Raw genomic sequence first — 19344 nt, 5'->3', positions numbered from 1 at the left:
TTGCATGAAGCAATCTTCCCTTATTTTATCTACGATTATCCCTGGGGAGAAAGGGCCTGGGAATGATATCGACATTTATTTACAGCCACTTATTGAAGAGTTAAAACAATTATGGGCTGGTGTCGAGACATACGATGTGCTGAGAAAAGAGAACTTTAATTTACGTGCAGCTTTGATGTGGACCATTAATGACTTTCCTTCTTATGCCAATTTATCCGGTTGGAGTACCAAGGGTCGTTACGCGTGTCCTTGTTGTGCTGCACAAACATGTTCGCAATGGTTGTACAATGGGAAGAAGTTCTCTTACATGGGGCATCGTCGGTGGTTACCAAAAAATCATAGATTTAGATTTCAGAGTTCTGTATTTGACGGCACTGAAGAGTTCAGAGAAGCTCCTTCCCAGACCAGTGGCTCTGAAGTATTGTTCATGTTGGAAGATATGAATTTCATTTATGGGAAGATGAACCAACCGCCAAACACACAGAGAAACAAAAGATCATATGATGAAGCTGATGAAAGCTCCGACGAAGAGGACGATCCTAATGAGGCGGACTTGTGGAAAAAAAGAAGTATTTTTTTGAGTTGCCTTATTGGGAGCATCACCTTTTACGACACAATCTTGATGTTATGCACATTGAGAAAAATGTCTGCGAGAACATTGTGGGTACAATTTTGAACGTCGACGGAAAATCAAAAGACAATCTTCAGAGTCGACTTGATTTAGTCCAAATGGGAATTCGGCCTAATCTTCATCCTAATCCACTTCCGAATGGGAAATATCGGTTGCCGCCTTCTATTTTCTCAATGTACAAGACGGAGAAAAAATTGTTTTGCATGGTGTTGAAGGATATAAAGGTTCCGGATGCGTATGCATCAAATATATCTCGATGTGTTAGTGTTAAAGATCGAAGATTATATTCGCTAAAATCACATGACTATCACATCTTGATGCAAGATTTAATGCCAGTTGCTCTACGATGTTGTATGTCCAAGAAGATGATGTCTTGTATCATTGAACTATCCAACATAATGAAAGCTATTTGTGGCAAAGTTTTGGATGTTCAAGAACTTCAGAAGGTACAGGATCGAGCCACTTTGACTTTATGCAACATGGAGAAAATCTTCCCACCTTCCTTCTTCACCATTATGGTTCACTTGATAATTCATCTCCCGCACGAAGCAATTCTTGGCGGACCCATTTTCTATCGATGGATGTATCCCATAGAAAGGTGTTAAAGAAGTATTTTTAAAATTTTTCTTCATTCACCTCTATGCCTTTAGTTACAACTTTTGATAATGTTGTATATTGTGTTTAGGTTCCTATCCAAATTAAAGTCTTACTGCCGCAACAAGCGATATCCAGAAGGATCAATTGCTGAAGGCTACTTGGCAGAGGAATGTATGACCTTCTGCTCAAGATATTTGAAAGATGTCGAAACAAGGTTGAACAGACCAAATAGGAATGCTCGACTCACGGACTATAACTTAGCCAATATTTATTTGTTCCAAAGTTTTGGAGAACCAGTCGGCAAAGTTGAAATTGCAGAATTAGATCATTTATCGTGGGTACAAGCACATCGATATGTTCTGTTTCACCACGAATCATTGGAACCTTTACGGAAGTAAGTTCTACAAATTTTATAAATATTTATCAAACTAAAAATTGTTTATCTTCTAACAAAGACCACATTGTTTTTAACATAGTGAGTACAAACAAATATTGAGATCTCGTTCGCGCTCCTGAAGAACACAACATCGAGATATCAATAAGTTGTTTACAGAATCTTTTTATGAATGGTTGTGTCAAACGGTATGCAGTTCGAGCTTCCGCTTACAAATTATAATGCTTTCTCATAAGATTTTTAATTAGTCAGTTTACTTTCCATTCAATAGGTTTGGAGTGGGAAGAGCGTAAACGACGAAGTTAAATGGCTATCCCAAGGTCCAAATCGAGTGGTTAAAAGATATAGTGCGTTCCTCATCAACGGATTCAGATTTCATACAAAATATCGCGAGAGGTTGAGGAGAACGCAAAATTTTGGAATAATTGTTAATTCTGCAATTACAAGTTATGCTAGCGCTAGGGACAATAATCCTGTCGAGGGAAATGTGGAATATTTCAGACAGCTTACTGACATTATTGAGTTGGATTACCACGGCAAATGGAAAGTTGTCTTATTTCGAGGTGATTGGGCCGATGTTAATACAGCTCGTGGAATCAAGCAAGATCAATTTGGTTTTACAATGGTGAACTTTGACCGATTGATTCACACAGGACAACAATTGATAGATGAGCCGTATGTATTCTCAAGTCAAGTCAAACAAGTTTTTTACTCAAAAGATCCAACTGATGAGGGTTGGTACGTTGTACTCCGTAACATCCCTAGAGACTTGTTTGACATGGGCAGTGGAAGTAGAGATAACATCGACGACAGATCAGAAACTTTGCCATTTCCAGAACAAAACTTAAACAATAATATCCCTAGTACTAGTGCACAATTTCAAAGGGTTCGTCAGGATACGAATGAAGATATTTACGAATAATGATGTAGTAAGATTTTACGATTGTTTAATTATATGTAATATCATCATTTAAATCTTGGTCTTATTATATCATATCAATTGTTTTATATGTGTTGTTATTGTTGTAATTAGTTATTAAGTTTTCAACTATTTTATGTGTATTGCAGATAAAATGCCTAGAAGAAAAATTCTAAGAGGAAGCATTGTTCAAAATGATCCAAACTCGACAGAAACAAATAGTACTGAACAACAGACAGCAATTGGATCTTCGAATGTTCCGATTCCAGCTGAGGATCCTACAGAAGTTCAAAGTAATTTTACATTTAATTTACATGCGTGTTAACTTATAGTTGATTTATTTTTCAAATTTTTATATTATAATATACCATTTGTAGCTGAAAATGGTGGGACGCGCAGAGGTCGAGGACGTACGCTACTTAAAGAGTTGTACGAGTTAGATCCAGTCGAGCGTGTCAAGGTATGCAGAAACAGTTTTGGTCAGCCTGTTGGATCAGAAGCTCGACTTTTAGCAGGATGCATGGGCATTTTAGCACGAAATGCGAATATGTTGCCTATCAACTACGAGTCATGGCGTGAAATGCCCGATAGCGATGACAACCAAGCCCTCGATAATATTAATGTAACAAAGTGTTAATGTCATCTGTAATGCTTGGGAAACAGTTTCATTTATATTTACTTTATTAACTTGTGTTTTTTGTAGGCGAGGTTTGCTTTAGAGGTCTCCGATGCTTATGTAAAGAAGGCATTGGGAAAAAGATGGAGAGACAATAAAAGTATGTTGAAGAAAAATTATTATAAGACAAAAACAACCCTCGATGAGAAATTGCAAAATGTCCCGCCGGGTATGTTGATGTACCAATGGGAAGATGCGGTTAGATTTTGGCATTCGAAGAAAGGCGAGGTATGACGTACTTCAAAACTATTGTAATTATTTTGGTTTATACTATTTACTATTTACGTTCTAAAAATTTTATAACGTAGGATCGTGAACGAGTTGGAAAAAGTAGCCGGCAGCAACAAAAATTCACTCATACAGCCGGGTCGAGAAGTTTTGCATGTGTAGCTGAGGCGGAGGTATTTTTAATTTTTCAATATTCTACAATATGTATAACTTTCTATTAAATAATATTCTTACTACTATATTGTAGGAACGGGCGTCCGGTCAAAAAGTTGGACGCCTTCAACTTTTTGAAATTACACATAAGAAGAAAGATGGATCTGCTATGACTCTTGAAGCTGCTGAAATTATGGTACGTTTACTTAATACGATTTGACTTGTTTTAGTTATTTATAGTGTTTCTTTTCTAATGGTTTAATTTATTGCTTTTAATGCGACTATTGTTATATTGCATTTGTTTTTTAATATATATTGTGTTCCTAACTATGTGATTTATTTATTAGGAAAAACTAAATGATAAAAAGGCGGAGTACGAAGCGATTGCTTCTACTGATAGTTCTATTCATCTTGAAGACATTGACAACCGGATTATTACTGAAGTTTTCGGTCCAGAAAGGTATGGTCGGGTTCGATTTCAAGGATCTTTTATCAGCCCAACCCAATATTTTGGAACCAGCTCGCACCAATACATGGCTTCGGGGAGTCAATCTCAAGCTGAAGTTCAGAGGTTAAAAGACCAGATAGCTCAGATGCAAGCGACCACATTTGAGGTTCAAAGGAAATATGAAGAACTTCAGCAACAACTTAAAACAAAGGCAGCAGCGAGGGAAGCAGAGACTGCAACAAGAGAAGCAGATGCCGCAGCGAGAGAAGCAGCGAGAGAAGCAGAGGTTCAAAAAAAATATGAAGAACTACAGCAACGACTTCAAGCAGATGCGGCATCGAGAGAAGCATAGCAGAGCAAAAAGTACGATGAACTTCAACAACAACTTCAGATTATGATGAAGATGTTTCAGCAGTCGCAACTTCCGCCTACATAATGTATGTTGCATAAATATTTTTATCATTCTAACTTTTAACGTTTTTGTAAAGAAAAGTATGAATTCACTTTTATTTATTGATATTAATATCATTTTAGTCATTTAATTTGAAATATTATATAAATTTATTGTTTTTGGTTAGTTTAGATCTGGTTGCTTTTAATTTGTTGTTGCAGGAGGGCTGAAAAAAACAGAAAATTTTATTTTAAAAAATCTCAAAATTAGTGGCGTTTTTTTAAAAAGCGCCGCTAAAAGTTATATCATATAGTGGCATTTCTGAAATAAGCGCCGCTAAAGCACACTACTTTTAGCGGCGTTTGTAGATAAAGCGCCGCTAAAGAACACGATCTTTGGTGGCGTTTTTTTCTTACCGCCGCTAAAGAACATGATCTTTAGTGGCGTTTTTTTCTTAGCGCCGCTAAAGAACATGATCTTTAGCGGCGTTTTTTGCACAAGCGCCGCTAAAGAACATGATATTTAGCGGCGTTTTTTTCTAAGCGCCGCTAAAGAACATGATCTTTAGTGGCGTTTTTTTCTAAGCGCCGCCAAAAAACATGACCTTTAGCGGCGCTTTTTTCTGTAAGCGCCGCAAAAAGTTAGCGACGTTATCCTTAGCGGCTTTTTTTGTGGCGCTTCCTAAAGCGCCGCAAATGCCTTTAGTGGCGTTAAAAAGCGCCGCTAAAGGCCTAAAAAAATGCCGCTAAAAACCTGTTCTGGTGTAGTGTTACTAGAGTATATACACATATTTAACCTATACTTTATTTAATAATTAAAGCCCAATAAACTATTACCAAATTAGATCAATTTTATTTTGGGCTAAGCTATTATGATAGTAAATAATATGTAGTTACTCCTATTATATATGATCTCCTACTTCTTGCTTTGATGAAACAATACCTTCGGCAACCCATAACTGAATCAATCTATCCGCAGGTATCTCATAATCCTCTGGAAATTGGCTTAAATAAAGGAAACATGATTTTAAATAGGGAGGCAGATCATCATAACTTAATGCTAACACATCTCTTGGAACTTCACCTTTATCGTTCTTCATGTATGATTTCACATTTGCAGATACCTTCAGCCATTCAGTTGATGAAGGATATTTTGTAGCCAAAATCCCTCCCAATATAATGATGGCTAATGGAAGCCCTGCACAGTGTTTAACCATGTCCTCTCCTAACTTCTTCATTTTCGCATCAATTTTATAGTCTGTATAATACCAAAACAAAGTTTCAAAAAAATCAGTGATAATATCAAAACCAGACTATAGTTAGTAATTAACTACAATTGTTTCGCCAATTTAACAATTTTAAAAGTTATTAAAAACAAATAAAATGATTTTTAACAAGTGATTTCTTGCATGTGATTCACCTATACACATAGTATATCAAATGTAAATTCTTAATACAACGTCACATGAGGCTAATGATTTTAGTAAAATGAGAAATTAGAAAGTTTTTTTAATAGAAATTTAAAAAATTATTGTAGTACGTTTTAAGGCTTTATTTTAATAGAAGAAACTAGAAAGCAGATAAACTAAAAATATTTAACAATTCACTAGTAAAATTTAACAATTTCTATTGATAATGTATGGAATAATTTTCCAATATATATTAGATAAGGTAAAGAAAGATTAAGATGGAGTCTGGTGGTGAGGAAGTGTATTTAGGATGGGCTTGAATAGATGGTGGGATGCGGTGCGTTTAGCTTACTTTTTGTTTTACGTTACAATATTGTCACAACATTTAATCTCACTGCCACCATTGTTTTAACACTAATCGCAAGTAAATGCATCGCCCATTCGAACTTACCCTTAGTTTACTATTTTTGATTTTCCAAATGTATTCATTAGAGCGAGTCTATGACTAATCTTTCATATTTTATAGATCATTAAAGAAGTAAACACTAATTACGAATTTGAAAGTGAGAATCACTATATATTTTAAAAGAGTAGAGTGAAGATTAAGGATAATATAGTTAAAATTAATTATTGAAAGGATAACTTAATTAGTGCGGTCAAATTGAATGTTGAGCGGGGGAGGGGAAAAAGACACGTTTTTATAAATGAGACCCCCTTCATTAAAATCAACAAATTATTAGTGCCTTCTTTTTTACTCAATTAGAAATTTTCATCGATTTTGTTAATTATTTCGTTTTGTCTATTAATATGATAGCTAAAAGTGGGCAATTTACCAATAAAAGCCTTTTTATTTAAAATTACCGAAATGGGCCCAGTATTTAATTATTTACCAGAATAGGCCATTTTTCGGCAAATCGCGTCCACCTAAGCGTGATGTCAAGGTACGAGCCACAAGTCGCGGCCACGTCAGCGCGATTTGCTGATATGACAACAAATCGGGCCCTCTAGGATGCGATTTGCTGCCACGTCAACAAATCGCGCTGACGTGGATGTGATTTCATGCCACGTATCGCGTTTCGGGGGACGCAATTTTGCCATTTTTCCCACGTTAAATTTTTTTGGCTTTTAAGGTTTAGGGTTCAGGCTTTTTAGGGTTTTAAGTCCTGGAAGAAATAATTTCGAGTTGACGTTTCTGATCAAATAGTATAAAATCGCTTCTAGCAGAATGTTGTTTGATAATAATTTATGAAATCGCGCCCCCGTGGACGCGCTTTTGCTACAGTAGGTCTTGGAAGAAATAATTTCGAGTTGACGTTTCTGAGCAAATAGTATAAAATCGTTTCTAGCAGAATGCTGTTTGATAAGAATTTGTGAAATCGCGCCCTCATGGACGCGCTTTTGCTACAGTAGGTCCTAGAAGAAATAATTTTGAGTTGACATTTCTGAGCAAATAGTATAAAATTGCTTCTAGCAGTATGCTATTTGAGAAGAATTTGTGAAAGCGCGCCCTCGTGGACGCGCTTTTGCTACAGTAGCATGTTTGGACTGAGGCTATAAATTAGGCAAAAAATGTTCTCAGAATGCATAAGTCACAGCAGAAACAAATTAGAGAGGCTAAGATTAATGTCAAAATAACTCAAAAAATTTTTTATTTTATTACATCAAATAATATCAAAATATTCAAAATATTTGTACAAATAAATTTAAATACAAAAATCAATGTCTATGCCCGGGGTATTCAGTGCCACATGGCGGCCGTCGACGGTTACGCGCTGGATTCCTTCTTTGTCTAGCTTTCAACGCCGATTGTTGTTCCTTCGGCGGGGATTCTGGTTCTTCCGGTACGTCATCTGGTTGTCGGACTTGGGACGATGATCCACCTTCAAAGAATAGTGTATGTGGAAGTGTTTGCATCACGAACGGTGATGATGTTTGAAACTCATACGTTGGTGAGGATTGGTAAAAAGGAGAGCTCCCCGACAGCCCCTCTTGCGATCCCTCGTGCGACGCTGGCCTATATATCGGCGGTCTACTCGGCATAACAGAAAATAGAGCTGAACCTGGCATTTGGCTCCAACCTGCCATAGGACTCAGAAAAGGATATATATAAGGGTTAGGATACATATAAGCGGTAGGAAACGCACCTGGCATCATTTGAAAAGGCGGTTGCATGGGTATCATCTATTGAACTGCTGTGTTGGGTGACTGTGTTGGTGCTCTCATTGGGCCTGGTGATTGCATGGCCGCTGATGATGAGCCGGGTGAATGTCTGGGCCTCGTTGAGGGGCTGCCTTCGTCGTCTTGTCGTCTTGGATTTAGAGGCCCGCGCCTTTCCCTTTAGACAGGTATTTGTCGCTGCCTCTCCTCTCACATCAGTAAATACGGCTTGCCATGGATTCTAAACCACGACATGTATTCTGGAATGCACACTAACTCCGGAACGATGATTGGTTCTCGAGTAGGTATATATTCATACCGATCTTCCCATATTTTCATGTACTCGGACCAGTATCTCGGCCAATCCGTATTCAATTGCCGAAGGTCGACTTTGTGTTGATCATCAAACATATCAGGATCCACGGGAATCGGTTGTCTACATCCAAACTGTAGTAGCACTCTGTCTGACTGGTGCGGCTCCATGGTTGCGTAGTTGATCAACACAACTTTCACATGTTAAGCTAGTGGATTTTGTAAGAACCCTTCCTGAATTACTGCCCGAATTGTCAGATCCTCGTATGGTGTCCATTGAAACTATATGAACATGATAGAAATATTAGTTATATACATAATACTAAATACTAAATACTAAATACCAATTGACTAGCGAATGTATGGAAATATCTATTTTATTTAATACTTACTTATGCTTCCGACCGTTGGTCTAATAGAAGCCGTATATCTTCAAAAGAGGTAGGTAACCGAGCATGACTTGTCTGATGGTTCCACCAAATTTCATAAAAAATTTTAGCATACTTTTATTTTTAAAAATCTACATAATAATTGTAAAATCTAATATAAAATTTACCTCGTTATGAGTGGGAATGTATATGGGTGGTCCACTTGAGGACGTAGAAATGGAAAGCGAAACCGTGCCCATGACTGCAGTAGTGACAGGCAACCTCCGATGTTTGCTCTCCTCGGTCGCTTCGCCGCGTATATCTCCCGATATAACGTTGCCAAGACGGCAGACCCCCAACTCAATTCACCGGCTGCTCTAAAATCAACGAGTTTCAGCATCCATCTTAGATGTACACAGCTCCGTGATGTGTCGGGCATCAGATAACCTCTAATTAATTGAAGAATGTATGCCCGAGCATATCGGATTCTTTCAATTTCAGTTGAATCTTCATTCGGATTAGGGAATGTGTCACGTAACCAGCCCATCTTGATCTTACCTCCCTCCATTTTCTCCTAAATAGCACCCAAAAGCTCGTAGCACACCCCCCCAATCGCTAGATTGGGCAGACCCGGTGACTGGATACCCGTCCACCGACAATCCCAATTGAAGACTGACATCTTCTAGAGTGATAGTGCACTCTCCACATGGAAGATGGAATGTGTGCGTCTCGGGTCTCCACCTCTCGATCAACGCACTGATTAGTTTCGGGTCCACCTTGCATCCCCGGCCTACCATCGCCACGTGCTAAAAACCTGCTTCCCGCAGGTAGTTCTCTACCAACGGTGATGGAGGAGCGTGCATATTCCGGATATTGCATTCCAATACCCGATCTACAAACTTTTATAACAAATAATAAATTAATAATTATCTAAAAATGCATAAATAAAAAATTCTTAAATAATATTTAGAAATTAAATTTAACACTTATCATTTTCATTTGTTCCGCCAATATGTGATGCTTATCAAGACGAGTCAATTCTCCAGCCATTGTTGAAATCGTACAAATTTTTACTGTTTAAAAAAATTTAATTTTTTAAAAATTATTTAAAAAAGGGGAGTTAAGAGAAATTTAAGAGGAACTTGAGAGCAAATTAAAATTAAATATGGATTTGAGAGAAATTTGGAAGGAATTTGAAAGCAAATTGAGAGGAAATTGAGAGGAAATTTGAGAGAGGATTAGTTTGTGAAAAGAAAAGGGGCGGGGGTATTTATAGTTTTCTTTTTGACTGTTGGGGGGGTTCACGCGCGGGGCAAGTCGCGTCCACGTCAACAAATTGCGCTGACGTGGCCGCGACTTGCTGGCGCGTACCCTGACATTGAGCTGACGTGGACACGATTTCCCAGAAAATAGCTCATTCCGGTAAATAATTAAATACTGAACCCATTTCGGTAATTTTAAAAACAAGGGCTTTTTTGTGTAAATTGCCCGGTAAAAGTATCACAAATTTTTTTTACTATATTTTGAATTGTATTTTAGTTTTTTATTAAAAAAAAGACAAATTAGTTCAAATTAAAATTTGGAGTCTATATACAAGATATAATAATAAATTTAACTCTCAACCTTTATACATTTATTCAATTTGACCCTACTCTTTTATTGGAAGTAAATTAGAAAATTTTGAAATTAATAAAGATAAAGGGTCAAAAAGGCATTAGTAAAAAAATTTTTTAAAAAAAATCAAGTAAGCCCTTTTAAAATTTAAAAATTATTTAAATAATTATAAATTTATAAGAAAAATTATAAATTTATATTTTTTATTAATAAATAATAATACTGGCCCAATAAAAGAGTGGGGTCAATTTTTTTTTAAAATCTTATAATTATTATATTTTAATGGATTGGTATTCTTATTTTTAATAAATATTTTATAATTTTAAAACTTTTAAAACCTTTTATTTATAAATTTTGTTTATAATTTTTATGATTTTTTTAATAATTTTTAAATTTTAAAATGGCTTAATTGATTTTTTTTAATTTGTTATTAAAGCCTTTTTGACTCTTTAGTCTTATTAGTTTTAAAGTTTTCCAATTTACTTTCAATAAAAGAGTAGGGGTCAAATTGAATGAATGTATAAAGATTGAGGGCTACATTTATTATTATATCTTATATATTAAACTAAAATTTAACGGATGGGCTATTTTACTCACTTATCTAACATATAGAGGTTAGCTCGCCCGTTTTTTCAATAGAGAAACTAAAATGTAATCTAAAATATAGTACAAGAAATTTTGTGATACTTTTACCAATATATATTCAAGAAAACAAAATCAAATCGCTTGAATTAAAAAAAAGAAGAAGAAGAAGAATTAATCCCCATGGTTTCATTTTTTTTATCAAATTAATCATTTTCTAAGTCCTGACATGTCATTGTACATGTGCATAATTGTTGATGTGACGTTATTTTATCTTATATGCCACACGTCTGCAAAACAATTAAAATTACTTCAAAATTTGAAATAATAAAATTTTAAAAAATAGAAAGTTTTAAGAAAAAAATCTATGCAAATAATTTTTTTAAATAATTACTTAAAACCTAATTGTTTTATTTATATTCTAGTGTCTTTCAGCTAAATTTTCCCAAGCTGTTAAAAATTTATTTATTTTATTTCTTCTTTCTTTTTTTCAGAAAACTTTAAAAAGAACTTTGAATTTGTTGTTCACTTGGACTACACCATCATCAACCTCTCTCAACACTATCCATCACCATTATCCAGTTAACTAACCAGCACACATCACCGTCACTGTCCACCCTCCACTCTCACCATTGTTAAATCCAATCCCCCTCACAACCACTCCATTTACCAAAAAATTCACACCACCAACACCACAAAAAATGTAAAAAGAACAACAACAAAAAACTCCAAATGAAGACCAAGTGGAAGCCTGCAACAGAGAGAAAGGTAACAAAATCAAAGAAAGAGGAATCAAAATATAAAGGAAAAAGAAAGAAAGAAGAGGACCTTTGAAGCCAAAACATAAAAATTCATAGCATCATCTAACACAAGTCGGTGAATGACATTCGGATAGTTTAAACCGAAAACACAAGGCTGTGTACTATCCCATTGACCTATGAACAAACCAAATAAAAGAAAGAGCAATGTCCATGGGCCTCTTCATTGATTCAACCATATAAACACAAGTCCAAAGTTCTACTATTGAGTCTAGTCACAAGAGCATAACAATCACTCTCAATAACAATAACAATATAACTACAACCATGATCTCTCGGGAGGGAAAATACCTATTTGATATAATTTCTGGACCGGAAGAAGGTAAAAGGCCCTAGTTGCGCTCACCATGTAGCTCATGCGCATATTTGAGTCACACACCATTTCACTTGGATGGAGTGAACAAGCAACACTGACGCATACAACAATTTTGAGCACAAAAGTCTCAATCACGTATTCATCGTAAGCTAAATAACAACTAAAATTTTATAAAGATCCAATCTTTTATGTTCTCAACCATTCCTTGCAGAAAGTTTAAGCAAAGAATAAATTTTGTCCTAACTTCAACCATCCCACAGTATCATTAATATTTATGAAATTGGTGTTGTTTTTGTATTTCCTTTTCTTTTGTAATCATTGCTCTATATATAATAGAAAATTACTTAAAAATCTTTAGATAATTTGGAACATTACAAATTTGAGAATAGTTAAAAAATAACAAAAAACCAATCTCATGTGAACAACAATAGAATCCACAACATCTATAGAAAATACAAGATAATCTTAAATCTCCAGTTTTACAATACAAAAATCTCACACCACCTACACAATTTCACATAGTACTGTTACAACTTTTTTAAATATATTTGGTCCCATGACGAGCAGCAACAGAATAGAAAAAATGGCAATGGTTTCTATACCTGAAGAGGAAAAGTTAAAAAATGTCAATATTATATGAAGTAGTTTAAGAATCTTGAAATAAAAGACAATGTCAGTTAATTTCAGTCTTCCGAATTGCATCTGCTGACCATCACGAGCGTGCTTAACACCCTATTGAAAACATTTTCTACCACTTTTAATTCAAATGACAAATCCTGTGGGAATGTGAAACATTACCAAAAACAGAGGACGATGAGAACTGAAACTAGGATCTTGTCTAATTTGATGATCTTTGGCCTGCAATGCAACAGCAGACCAGCATTGAAGCTGAACAACATTTTGTTCCTATGTAACTAGCTTTAGTTCATTTGTAATTTGTCTTTAAAGTTAGTAAGATTAGTTGCTGATTTGTTTGATTTCCAATGTGATGTAATAGTTGATATGTCAGCTACATTTTGTGTGTAATTCAAGCTTTGTTTTAGTCATGTTATTAGTGGGAGCAGTTGTATATTAGGTGACTGCCTTGTAACTTATATTTTAACTTAATGGATGAAAGATAGATGAATTTTTTCAGTCAAGTTCTTGTTTAATTCTCTTTGCATCCGTTCTTTGTTTCAATTCTCCTTAGTTTTCATGTTTAAACACCAACAAAATTATTATCTGCTCGAGAAAGAATCTAAACATGCAGAATGGTTGTGGATATTTATATATAAACAAAAGGGTTAAGTATTTCCAAAAACAAAGATTATGAAGTACCTGGCATTAATCATGATTACTATCACTCGCAATCTTGGAATATGATAGAAGGAACATGTCGGACTTTGCAGAAATCTTCTCCCCCTTCCTCCCAATTATCTTTGAATGTCTTTGGCATTGATTCAATCTTCAGTTCTTGGAGGTTTGCAATGAACCTCAGTCCATCTGGAAGCATTTTTAGCTGTCTACATTTTTGTATCTCCAATCGCTGAAGAGAAGGCATGGCTCCTTCACCCACCTTCCACTCCTCTAGATTGTTAAGCTCCTTAAGGCTTAGAGACTCAAGTTTAGCAAAAGCTTGTCCACAACAAAACATTTCCTTTCCTATGAAAGCCTCTTCATGTAATTCAAGCATCCTTAAGTAAGGCAATTTCTCAAGTGTTGGCATTGGGTCTTCCTCAAGCTCACACCTTCTCAACTTTATGTAAGCGAGATTTGAAGACAAGTAGTGGTACTCTGGTAACCTTCTTATCTCCACATCTAAGCTCAACTTAGAAATGTTTTCGCAACTCAAAAGGAGATGCGCCAAATGTCTTGGATCTATGCTTCCTTTATTATTGATGACAGACAGGAAATGAAGATATTTACTTTGGATGATAGGTGGATTCTTGTCCAACTCCTCCGTGTTAAAATCTTCAATAATGAAAGGCCCCCGAATCTCCAACTCTCTAATATTTGCCATGTTTATAAGATCTTTTACATAACAACTCCTGGTGTTAAAGTTGACAAGTGTTTGGAGGTTTCTTAGAGTACCCAACTTCAACCTTGTTTTAGGACTACAATGCTTGGGGAGATATAGATGTCTTAGTTGCTGCATCCTCCATAACACGTTAGGTACATGAATAATTTTAAAAAACGAAAGGGTTTTGATTCTTAAATCCAATGTTTGCAAGCACCTTAAGTTGCTTAGAGATGATGGCAACGATGAATTCAAGAAGTCAAGACCCCTTAATCTCAAGAATCTTAAATGGATGAGTTTACCAATGTCATTGGGTAACTTGCATCCTGCAGCTCCTCCCCTTTCGTAATCTAAGACTCTAAGAAAATTAAAATTATTGAACATATATTTCCAAATTCCCCTAAGTTTAGTAACATACACACTAAGACCTAAAAGTGTCCCAAACAAAACAAGTGGATTGCAAACTTCACCTTCGTGGTTGTCGAAGTACCTTTCCAAACAAATGGATTTCAAAATCTTATCTTGTTCCCCGTTCGGAAGAAACTTATCAAAGAACAAAAGTGATCGAAGCCGTGGACTTTTAATGCACTGGATCGAAAAATATTTGTGTACAGAAACTCTGCGAACCCTCCCAATTGTGGATAACTGGCATGCATTTGACTGATCGGCAATATAGAGGATTTTTTGTTGTTTTGCCTTGGACAAGCAAACATCTCTCATTAGATCATGCATCTGAAAACTTCTCATCTTTAAGGTTGCAATGTCTCTTTCTTGTACTTGAATCATACATCTTTCTGCAAGCTCCATTAAATAACCTTCAGCCACATCTTCCGCTATTTGCCCGTCATCTCCTTCTTCTTGCTTTGATGAAACAATACCTTCGGCAACCCATAACTGAATCAATCTATCCACAGGTATCTCATAATCTTCTGGAAAGTGACTTAAGTAAAGAAAACATGGTCTTAAATAGGGAGGCAAATCATCATAACTTAATGCCAACACATTTCTTAGTACTTCACCTTGATCATTCTTCAAATATGATTTCACATTTGCAGATACCTTCAGCCATTCAGTTAATGAAGGATACTTTGTAGCCAAAATTCCTCCCAATATATTGATGGCTAATGGAAGCCCTGTACAGTTTTTAACCATGTCCTCTCCTAAATCTTTCATTTTCGCATCAATTTTATAACCTGTATAATACCAAAACAAGGTTTCAAAAAACTCAATGATAGCTTGAAAATAGACTACAGTTTAGTAATTAACCGCAACATTGACATCCTAAACAATTTCAAAGAATTAGTGGGGCAAGATGCAAGTTACCCACAACATTACATTTCAGTAATTAACTACAATTTTACCACTAATTTAACAATTTTAGAAGTTATTAAAAACAAATAAATTGTACTATATTTTAAGGATTTATTTTAATAAGAGAAATTAGAAAGTAGATCAACTAAAACTATCACGAGGAGCAATCATAAATCGTGATTTTTTATGAACTATAGATAGGTTACAGATTATAAATACATTAAAGATATTTTATACTTAGTGGTAACTTTATTTTAAAATTAACAATTTTTTAATTAATAAATCTAAATTAAATTATAATCATTTAATCTAAATTGAGAAAAGAAAATTTACTACAAATCTGTTATGAGTGATTATGTATTTCTTAAATGAATCAAGATTTAGATATTAATGAAAGTTAATTAGTAAATCTCTATAATTGAAACAACTAGTTTTACAATATTTTTATTTCTTCAAAAAATATCAAAATTTAATCAACTTCATGAAAATGCAATAATTACTCTAAAAGTTATACTAGTTTCTATTACTATAAGCGTTATATGTGATTTACACATTTAATATTTAATCAAAATTTTAAAATATTTTATTTTAATTTTAGTAATTAATGTAAAATTTTATTTAAATTATTGAATATCATTAAAATATATTAATTTATCGATTCAAATATTACAATATAAAATTTTCAAATCATCAAAATATTTTTAACATATTCAACATATAATATAGTTTTACTTTATGTAATTAATGAATAAAAAAATTATTCAAAACAATAACTAATTAATATAATTAACTCTAAATTTAATTAAATAATAATTCTATTTTACATCAATAAAATTAACACAACTTCTTTTTTGCATAAAAAATAATTATATAACTTTTTTCCTATATTTTATGCTTAAAGTTGCATTCAAGTAATAACTCTATTTTAAAATTAGTACAATATTTTTAATTAAAAATTAAATTATAATTATTTTTAAATGTATACTTATGTTAACTTCTGGTTTACTTCAACTTTTTTTAAAATTTTAATTTAGTAATTTGATAAAAATAGAAGGTCAATGCAAAAGTTTTTCTTTCAACTTTTATAAGATTATAGATTATAAATACAAATTATAGAGATACTTTATGCTTAGAGTTTATTCAAGTAGTAACTTTATTTTTAAATTAGCACAATTTTTTTAACTAATGATTCTAAATTAAATTTAATTATTTTTAAAGTTATTTTAATAATATGATAAAGAAAAATAAAGGGTACTTTGATCCATTCAAAAGTTTCTCCAAATTCATACTTTCATATAAATTACATATTTATAATAAAATGATGCAAAAAGCAAGGGGAAACTAGAAATGTTGATAAATAAGATTGTGATATTTTCAAATTTGGGATAATCTTGCCACCAAAATAACATTTAGAAAAAAAAATCAAAATAAATTAATTTATCAATTTGTATTAGATATTATGATTATTTAATTTTATTTTTCATTAAATTAATATTTAGATACTAGTTGGAATAAATTTACCAAAATAAACTACAAATTAATATTATCAAATTTATCATAAAAATTTACAAAATTCATACAATAAATCAAATTAAGAAACTTTGGAAAACTTTTGGAGGCAAGACATAAACTCGGAAACAAATTTAGAAGGCATAATGACTTATTTAGTCATTTATTTAATTTTTTACCTCTTTTAGTCCTTGAGTTGTTTGTCAAATATCCCGAAAATGGATGAAAAAGTTAACATTTCTTAACTTTGTTGAAGTGGCATACACATGGATGTCACGTGTGCAATGTGGATGTTGCGTCAACAAAGTTAACAGATGTTAACTTTTCCATCCATTTGAGATAATTTGACAAACGATACAAGTTTAAGAGTTAAAAGAGGCGAAAAGTTAAATATATATATTAAGATAGAATAATTTCACAATTATGAAATCAATAAACATATATATTACCTGTAGAATTTGATGGGGGAAATGCAATCTTTTGGAATAGTTCCCAGCTCTGTTCGTAGTTTAGGCACTGCACCTCATATAGGAAACCATTTTTGTCGGCATGTGAAACTATCTCCTTGTTCCGAGAGGTGACTAAGATCTTGCTTCTCGTCTCCCTTGCTGAAAATGCTGGTTTTAAGCTATCCCAAGCCTCGGTGTTCCAAACATCATCGAGTATCACCAAACATTTGTTTTCCTCAAAGAAACTAGACAACTTCTCTGCTAATTTTTCAACCTTCATCTTAGTGTCTTCTTCACTTAAGATGAGAAGATCAGATAGAATATCTTCCCAAACTTTTCTTTTTTGACAGTGTTGAGAAACATATACCCAAACCAAGTGCTTGAAATGACCAACAACTTGGCTGTGGTGATATATTTTCTTGGCAAGAGTGGTCTTGCCCAGACCACCCATTCCGCATATGGAGACAACCCTACATTCACTTTGCTCATCGAGAAGAACTGTGACCAATTTCTTGATGCCATCATCCAATCCAACAATGTTATCATCCATAACATGAGGATAAGGCCGCCTTGCCTCCCGCCTTTCAGTTGAAGAACTTGGTTCTTCTCCATCAACCCCTAACTTTGATACATCATACGTCTTCAATTGTCTAGTCAATTCTTTGATTCTGGTTGTGATTTTTTCTATCTCTGACTTGATTTTGTGGAGCAGGCATCCCTCCTTGAGGAAACAAGCGGATCTTTTGATGCAATTTGAAAATTCACCTTTCCTTTTGGACGCAACTTTGAGGGAAAACGTCTCGATCACATCTTCAGCATCGTAGGCCAATTCTCTGATCTCAACAACACAGGTACGTATCAGCTCATTGTCAACTTTTCTTGCATCTGCCACCTTCAGGAAGCTCTGCATCCATCTCAACTCACTTTCCAAGCCCTCAACTTGTTCATCGACTCCCCACAAGGATGTGACTTCTCGTGTTAGCTTGTCAATTGTTTTGAGAGCAGAAGAAACAGCAGAGAAATCCATGAGAGATGTTTTTCTTTTTTGGTGACCAAAGACAGTTAATATCATGGAACTTTTTTGTTTCTAGTACCATTGGTTATATCGTTCGAAGTTCAATTAAACTATACAATTCTTGCTTGCGGACACAGGTTTAGGTGATTCCCATGGAACACAGGTTTAGTCACCTTGATATTGACGGGCCCCATTAAATAAATTTAAATCCATTTTTTCCGTACGAAAAAAATATTAAGTAAAATAAATGGGTTTGGAAAGTAACTAGGGAAATGGTTGAAGTCGGCAGCCGTCTTTTATGTATTTTTATTTTTGGGCTCAAATGAAAAATGGGAGGACATCAGTAGTCACAGTCGAATGAAAAATGGGCTCAAATTAATTAGTGGAATGGCTTCGTAATGGTATGCAATTGTTGACCCAATTTTCTTCATATGGCATGCTGCAAATCCCTGCACAACCACTTGGAACTTCATGACTATTCTGTAGTAGCACATCTGTATTTCAACATGGCGAGTCACATGGCAACCCTGTTACTGTTGACGCAGGCAACACTATAGGCAGAGAAGAAGCACATTTTTCATTTATCAGTGTTTTTCCTTGACCTTGTTTCTAGAGCTGCCAAAACTTATTTAGAGTCCGAAAATTTGTATATATGGATCTAAACTTGTAAACTATGAAGCACCGACACGGTAAAACAGTTGTCATACCGGTGTCGCACAAGTGTCCGATATGGACACGTCGCGAATACGATTAGATACGTGTGGATACGTTTAGATTCTTCAAAGCTACTAATATTTTAATAATATGATTGTGAATAAATGAAAGTAAATTATCACCATATCAATTGAATGTGCCAATTGGATTGACAAACCACATTCTTATATCATTTGAAATAAATCAAGTCATAGCAAATGTTACCCCACTACATCAGTTGAATTAATTCAACAACAATAAATGTACGTACTACATTAAATGGGTTAATTTAATTTACAACATATCAACTACATTAATTTACATTATCACCTTCGTCTTGCTAAAATGAATAAAATGGT

At 34.2% G+C, this 19344-nt stretch overlaps 1 protein-coding gene across 1 annotated transcript; it reads right to left on the bottom strand.

The window, feature by feature from the left end:
• Positions 1-13297: 13297 nt before the first annotated feature.
• LOC107935655 (probable disease resistance protein At1g58602) lies at positions 13298-18998 on the bottom strand. Its single transcript, XM_016868276.2, has 2 exons — positions 17278-18998; positions 13298-15201 (listed from the first exon to the last, which is right to left on the bottom strand). Exons 1-2 carry the CDS (start codon positions 18347-18349, stop codon positions 13352-13354), a joined length of 2922 nt encoding a protein of 973 aa, XP_016723765.2. The 5' UTR covers positions 18350-18998; the 3' UTR covers positions 13298-13351.
• Positions 18999-19344: the final 346 nt, after the last annotated feature.

This window comes from Gossypium hirsutum, chromosome D11, assembly GCF_007990345.1.
Source record: "Gossypium hirsutum isolate 1008001.06 chromosome D11, Gossypium_hirsutum_v2.1, whole genome shotgun sequence".
In the NCBI taxonomy this organism is placed as follows: Eukaryota; Viridiplantae; Streptophyta; class Magnoliopsida; order Malvales; family Malvaceae; genus Gossypium; species Gossypium hirsutum.
Note: the sequence above shows the minus strand (reverse complement) of the source record. Positions and strands in the feature narration are given on the sequence as shown.

Bases quoted from the DNA above. Each gene is read 5' to 3' on its own strand.
- LOC107935655 (XM_016868276.2), bottom strand. From the start codon at position 18,349: ATGATATTAACTGTCTTTGGTCACCAAAAAAGAAAAACATCTCTCATG. The intron at 15,202-17,277 runs GTAATATATATG...GGTATTATACAG, and splicing joins TCCCCCATCAAATTCTACAG to GTTATAAAATTGATGCGAAA.